General features: G+C 40.3%; 1 protein-coding gene across 1 annotated transcript; it reads left to right on the top strand.

The window, feature by feature from the left end:
* Positions 1-579: 579 nt before the first annotated feature.
* On the top strand, positions 580-6,577 carry abraa (actin binding Rho activating protein a). The gene is made up of 2 exons (XM_086150155.1): positions 580-1,490; positions 3,781-6,577. Exons 1-2 carry the CDS (start codon positions 846-848, stop codon positions 4,216-4,218), a joined length of 1,083 nt encoding a protein of 360 aa, XP_086006281.1. The 5' UTR covers positions 580-845; the 3' UTR covers positions 4,219-6,577.
* The last annotated feature ends 727 nt before the right edge of the window (positions 6,578-7,304 follow it).

Raw genomic sequence — 7,304 nt, 5'->3', positions numbered from 1 at the left:
CATGATGCGTTAAAAGCCACATGGCTCTGACAAAACTCAGGCACATGAATCATAATCTGCAAATTCACACTTACATATTCCAAGTGCGTTAAACAGAATCCTTAAATAATCCTTGGCCTCACACCAACAGACACGCACGCAGGAGGCTTTATCTCTGACCCACAATTCAAGATTTCAAATGAGGTGCATGCGAAAGAAAATCCAGCTATATTTACACACTGAGCACATACTCACACACACACACACACACACACACACACACACATACACAAACACACACACAAACATTATGGTGTGGTTTGTGAATCGCTCATTTTCACATAAGAAAAGAAGAACCTGGAGAGTTTCTAAAAACACCAGCCACCTGTTTGCTGGATCCCACTTGGGAGGGGTGGAATTCCTGCCTCCAGTACCCCACTAAAGTGTGTGTGTGAGTGTGTGTGTGTGTGCGTGCCAATGCTTTGGTGACAGGAATGTTGACAGTAGACTTTCTGGCCTCACGTGGACTCAACCCGCACCCGCCATGGCAGCATCACTTCCGTAGCCCGTCGGCTCTATTTAAAGGCCGATGTGGAGCCAGAGTGGCTTCAGCAGAGGATTAAGCACAAAGACGGCTCACTCTTCACGCCGCTCCCGCCGTCACCCACTGACCGACTGACACTGTGAGAGTTTGGGCAAAGATCTGGGAAGCCAACAAGAAAAAGACAAGCGAACCGACAAAGACCTTGAGTATTTGGTGTTTCTTTACGTCCGATAAGGGAAAAAAAGACGAGCATTAAGATTTTGGCGCCACATCGTACCAGCTGTTTTCTCCTCACAAGGATTTTCAGTTTCTTCCTCTCACAATGAGCAGTGGAGTTTCCGCCGCCACCATTGTGCCACAAGATCCCCCGGCATTCAAGCGTGCAGTGAAAAAGATAAAATGTGCTGCCATGGTGGCTAACCTCGCTAAGAGCTGGCAGGGCTGGGCCAATGACCACACGAACAAGCAAGAAGCTTTCCCCAGCGGATGGTTGCCGCCTTCTGTTGACGATGCCGATAAAGAACGCAATCATGTGGTAAAACTGACTGTCACGCCGCGTGTAGTCAAAGTGGACGGCGACAAAGAAAGCGGGAGTCAGATCCGGACCACGGCTATCATTAAGACCATACAGCCAAAACAAAGCGAGTACAAGAGCTGCGAAATGGTCAACGCCATCCGAGACAAGATGGCAGCAGGGCCGGAGAAAAACAAGCCTTTCCTGGGCAACGAGTCACCGACGCGTCGCCGCCACATGAGGGCGCTGCAGAGCACAGGTGCAGGAGTGGGAGGAGGTGGAATTATCCAGGACAGGAAATCGATGCTTCAGGAGAGGAAGCTGGGGTCACGGAGCAGCAGCGTGGACACAGAGGACAGTGGGCTGGGGGACGAGATGGCGTTAAGCGACAACGGCGAGCTGAAGATGGAACAGAATGATGTCCTCTTCAAGAAAACCACCCACAGACCCAAGGTACAGAAACACAAAGTGCAATGGAATTAAACATTAGTTTATAATTGGTGTGTTTATTTTAGTATTTATAGGTGTTGATTTATCAACACTTGAGCAGCATTTAAATGGTGAGGCTTCTTCAATTGAACTTTATTCAAACCAAACAATCACCTTTCAAACAAGCAAGATGTGGTTAAATGGCTTTATATATTTATATAAGAATTTAACTTTGGATTTTTTCCACTTGAAGGCCATGTATGATGGGATTTTTAAGGATATTGTTAAATACAGACTTTCAATCAGACAGACAGATCTCTAGAGTTAAGCTGTTTGTAAAATTAAGTACTAATGACTTTTAGTCCCTTTCTGTTTTGGTTTAAATATAAAGAACCGACAAATAAAGATCAACCTTACTTTATACTAGTGAACATTCACAACCTAATTTAGAGATTGTTTGTCAAACTGACTACCATTATAATCTTTTGACTGGTGTTAGATTCATGAAAGATAAAAAGAAACAATGAGAAAGAACTGCGCTGCAAAAGGCCAAATCGTACCAAAAACATGGTCAACGTTTTGTGCATATAATTTTTTAGGGAATTTTTTTCATATGCATTTTCTTGTTTTTCAATTGTTATGATATCTAAAGGTTAAAAGTCAATTTTTTTTTGATTTTTTATTTTTTTATGTGCGATGGTGGAGGTTCAAAACGGTTGTGACTGAGCAGAGATGAGGACAATCAGCTTAACTTGGAGTAAATAATTCTGAGCAAAGATGTCTATTACTGTCACCTGGACACATCCTCGCTCTCCACTCCCACTGAACACCCAAACGGCACCAAGAAGCACAACTGTTGCATAACTAAGATGCTAAAATCTTACCTATATAAGGAAAAGGTGGTCCTCCCTTTCACATGCTGCAAGAGGGGAGAGGTTGTGTTAGAGCGGAGCTGTGTGTGCGCATGTGTTTCTGTGTATCACAGGTTGTGGGGGGTTGCTTCTAGAGGCCAGCTCATAAAAACTCTAGCCGGACTCTGTGGTGCAATGGAATATATGTAAATAAATATAGCCACCCAGAGCAAAGTGTTTTCCAACCTGACCTTCAGGTGGAGCGGCTGGAGAAGCGGGGGAAGCATTGGGGCAGCGAGGCCAGGGGCTGGGAAGGGTGACCGATGTGGTCAACAAAATAATTGAAAACAAAGAAAGTTGTAAATGCAATGAAATTGACAAAACTTTGTCAGATTTCTTTTACGCTTACTTGTTATTTTTTTGCTGAAAAATATTTCTTCCCATTTTTAGATCATTTCTTTATTCCCCTTTCCTTCCTTTATTCTTTAAAACAATTAGGCTAAAGTATATTCTGTCTTATTCAATTAAACTTGAACTTTTGATTTGAGTGGTTAAGTAATTCACACAATACTGCATTTTTACAAGTGCAAGCATACAGCTACATATAACGGCGATTCAAAGATCAGTAGTATTAGCCACCATAATGCTGGCGTTTAGATCCCTTTATCAGATCAAAACAGCGGTTAACCTGACAGGAAAAGAGGACGCCATTCTTGAAAAATATTGTGTTTAGTTGCTTTAAAAGATCGGAACTTTGCAGAACGTCTCAGTGTTCAGAGGCAAAATACTGAAGAGATCTGGTGACACCGATCTGGAGGCCAAGCAAGCTGAGAAAAATACCAAGATCGTATGGGGTGTCTGGGTGGGAGGGTGTGGGGGTTGATGAAAGGAGAAGCAAAAATAAAAGGAAGGAGGGTAAAGGTGGAACGCGAAATATTTCCTGAATTTAAGTATCAGATCCCTTGGGAGATGCTAAACACTTCAAGCCCTATGAAAAATGTTTCCTCTGCCTTTTCCCCATTTTTCCACAAACCATGATAGTATGTTGGATTTTCTATATAAATATAGAGGTTATGACAAACCAAATCAGCTACATCATGTAATTAAAAAAAAAACAACTTTATATCCAGGGGACCATTTTTCAGCTGACCAGATTCATTCATTCTGAATAATGTAGGGAAAAACAGTTGACAAAAAAAAACCAAGATGTTTCAATTACTTGCAATTTGCCGACAGTTTTGTGGAAATTCCCAGGAAATCTTTTCTTGGATGATTTGTTTTTTTAATTTTTGCTTGTTTGAAAATCATGATTTGTGATTTTCCTAGCATTACAAGGGAAAACAATAAAGAATTGACTGAGTACAGTAAAACAATTTAAATAAAGCGATAAAAAACACAATTCTAATAACCTTTTTTTTGTTCCGGAAGATATTAGACATTAACATTAAGACTCATAATTCCAGATTAAGATCGCCGCCATGAGCGACATCAAGAGCCGCTGGCAGCAGTGGTCCGAGCAGCACATTGAGGGCCAGAAGCTCAACCCTTTCAGCGAAGAGTTTGACCATGACTTCGCCATGAGCCAGCGCCTCCAAAAGGGCGACAGCGGATACGGACGCCCAAAAGACGGCTCCAAGACAGCGGAGAGAGGTGACCGGGCGCAGAAGCACATCCATCGGGAGATGGAGGAGATGGTGTGGATCATCAAGGACATGGACTTCAAGGACAAACAGGGGAGGACGATCATTACCTTCGGACGACTCTTTGACCGATACGTGAAGATCTCGGACAAGGTGGTGGGTATCCTGTTGCGCTGCCGCAAACACAAGATGTTGGACTTCGAGGGGGAAATGCTGTGGAAGGGACAAGACGACGACGTTATCATTACTCTGAGAGATTGATGGCACACATGAGGAACACAAACACAGGCCTCAGATGTCTTCTGGATCAGAGGAAACTTACTCAGGGTTGCGTTAATTATATTTTCCTGCTAAGAGCAAAAGAAAAATATATTTGTGAGGTCATTTTGGGACAATTACAGGTCTGACAACATAAAAGAGTACGGCTAAAATGAAGTTGAAAATGTTCTGCAAAACTATAACCCAGGGGTGGGCAAACTACGGCCCGCGGGCCACATCTGGCCCATTGGTCTTTTTAATCCGGCCCGCCAAAGATCGGTACAGAATTCATACTTGATGTGAATGATTGAATGAGCGGATCAATGAGTCTAGTAGCTCAAACAGGAGATTATTTCATTTTTGGAGCAATTTGAGAATTTTCCTGAGCTGAATGACACCGATAGGCTTTGTGATTCAGCCATACCGACACACATGAATGAGCTGGACATGAAGCTACAAGGGAAAAAACGGTTTGTGCATGAAATGCAAGCAAACGTCAGAGCCAAGCTGGTGTTACATTCAAAGCAAATGTCAGACGAGTCCTATATGTACCGTTAACATATGTGTTTTTTTAACATACAGCGTACGATATATATATCGTACGCTGTGCTGACCCCGGCCCGTCTGTCAAATTTTAAAAGTGAATGCGACCTCTGAGACAAAAAGTTTGCCCACCCCTGCTATAACCTTATAGATTAGAAAGATGAAATGATCACATGAGGAATTGCAAATTCATAAAATCAAATAAAACAATCCATGGGAAAAATTTGGATGAATTAATGCTTCTCATAAATCCGCCACACACAAGGCTAATGTTACTTAAAATATTTCTTTAATTTGATCCCAAATATTGGTCAATCTCATCTCCTAAATCTTCAACTTCAAAATCTCCCAGATCTGCTTATCTTCATCTATAATAGCTGCACATACTTTCAAAACTATCTGATTTTTAAGGATTTTTTCACTGAATTATTGGCTGGGACAATTTTAGGTCACCAGAAGAATAGTGCAAATCGCCATGCAATGTAGATACAACCTGAGGCATCAGTAGGGAATGAAGGCAGGAAGTCAATAAGTCAAAATACTAGAAAGGAGAGGAATTATCTTTTCAATTGCTGGGTGTAACATCTGAAACAATGGGGAAGTAGATGAATCTACAAAATGTGAAGAAAAGGCTTCAGTACAAAACACACACACACATACTGCCGGCATCACCACAACTCATTAATTTGTCATTTGATGAGAGGAAGCTATCTCTTAGCATGTTGGGTATGTGGTCTATGCTAACAATGCTATATGCTATACACCTTGTGGATCCATATAATGCCAAGGATGTTAAAGACGCACTCCTCAAGTTTCAGGTGTGGGGATACTCAAAAGGTTGAGACGGGTTGACAGATTTAGATTGTTTACAACAAGTTTAGTTAGAAGTAGAGCATGAAGCTAACTCGAGAACAAAATATGATTTTTTTTGTTTGTTTGTGTGTTTCATTTGTTGCTTTTACCAACTTGTTAAAGGTCAAATGGACTTGTGGTGGTGTAATTTCAAGTCAAGATATCATCGACTACAATGGAGAGAATAGGGAGGCAATGAGATTCTCTTTAGACGAGCACATCAGAACCTTTAATTTTTGTTTTTAGAGATAAGTGTAGCAAGCATTAATAAGTTGAAAACATCTAATTGGAGTTTGTGATGCATGACATGGTTTTAAAGTGAATGCAGATTGAAACAGATTTGTGTTGTAACTGAAATTGTGAAGCGTTTAATGAATTATTTCTTTCAAAGTGAAAGCTTGTAGGTCTTCTTACAGAAGGACATTTTTGTGAAATAACACGGCTGTGCATGTTATTTTATCATGCACAAATTATGTAAATAAGTGGTAAATTTAATATTTTATCAATCCTAATTAAATTACACTGTGATATAAATAAAAATTTAAACTAGACCTGATTGTTTAAACATTCTGATTGTTTAAACATTTGGTTATAACAGAGAAACTGTGAACACTGTACAGCTTGACACACCTCTTGTAATGCATATGTTTAATGGTTGTTCAAAAAAGTGGAAAGACTATCATTTATGAAATGCTTCGGTATTAAAAATTAAAAATTTATGGAAATGGACGGATATTTTGTCAAATCCTCCCCTTTACTGAAGTTACAAAAAAGAATGGCTTTGACAGAAAGATAGTGGGATTATGGTGAAAGGAAGTCTTGATCTAATCAAAAAGCTAAATATAAATGTGATATTGGATGACAGAAAAGTCCAATAATGTTCTTCCCTGTATTTACCATCCTCTGCTAGCAACCGCTTTTCCCAATTGCTCCTCGGTGACAAATAAAGATTTTTTCTGATTCAGATTCTGATTCTGATTTAAATCACATCATCTGCATACCTGCACACTATTTTTTTTAACAGTGGGAACAATACAGGTGATTTGAGAATTCATGCAACCCGCTTGCCCATCCTCATGAAACACAGAATTGACAAAACTGAGTCAGATAAAGACATACAAATAGCTGCATCTATTTTGTAGCTATTTGCATGTTTTTGTAATGTGTAATGTTTGATTTGTTTCATATAGGAACAAACTCATATAGTCGACAAGACTTGTTTTGACCTAAGAATGTCTCAGTCATCACAGTCAGAATACACATCTGACAGGAATCTGGATCAATGTTCAAAAGTGAAATATGCTACAGTTCCTTCTGCAGGGAAAATTATTTTTTTGCTTCCAATCTGATCCAAGAGGGACACTCACTTCTCCGTTCATTGTGACCGTGTGAATTTGTCTTTGTGCATGCAAGTCACATCTGTGTGTGTGACCATGTTACGCCCTCTCTGCTTGAGCATCTGCGCATGTGTGTCAATGTCATGTCTTTGTGTGTAAGACAGAGTCAACATAACCTTTTGATGTCCTCTTTACTACCTCAGCCAGATGAGAGATTTACTCATTTCCGTTACTTGAAATAGGGGGATAAACCAAATGACCAAACTGTAAACAGAAGCCATTCAGTTTGGTCATTTAGGATTCTGGACTCTTGCCAGTAACAGGAATGAGGAGATGGAAATGTGAGTGATGGAAAAA

Source organism: Fistularia commersonii, chromosome 7 (assembly GCF_037954325.1).
Source record: "Fistularia commersonii isolate RoL2024-O1a breed Wild chromosome 7, RoL_Fcom_v1.0, whole genome shotgun sequence".
Lineage (NCBI taxonomy): Eukaryota > Metazoa > Chordata > Actinopteri > Syngnathiformes > Fistulariidae > Fistularia > Fistularia commersonii.
Note: the sequence above shows the minus strand (reverse complement) of the source record. Positions and strands in the feature narration are given on the sequence as shown.

Coding starts and splice junctions, on each gene's coding strand:
- abraa (XM_086150155.1), top strand. CDS start 846: ATGAGCAGTGGAGTTTCCGCCGCCACCATTGTGCCACAAGATCCCCCG. Junction 1,491..3,780: donor AAACCACCCACAGACCCAAG/GTACAGAAACAC, acceptor TCATAATTCCAG/ATTAAGATCGCCGCCATGAG.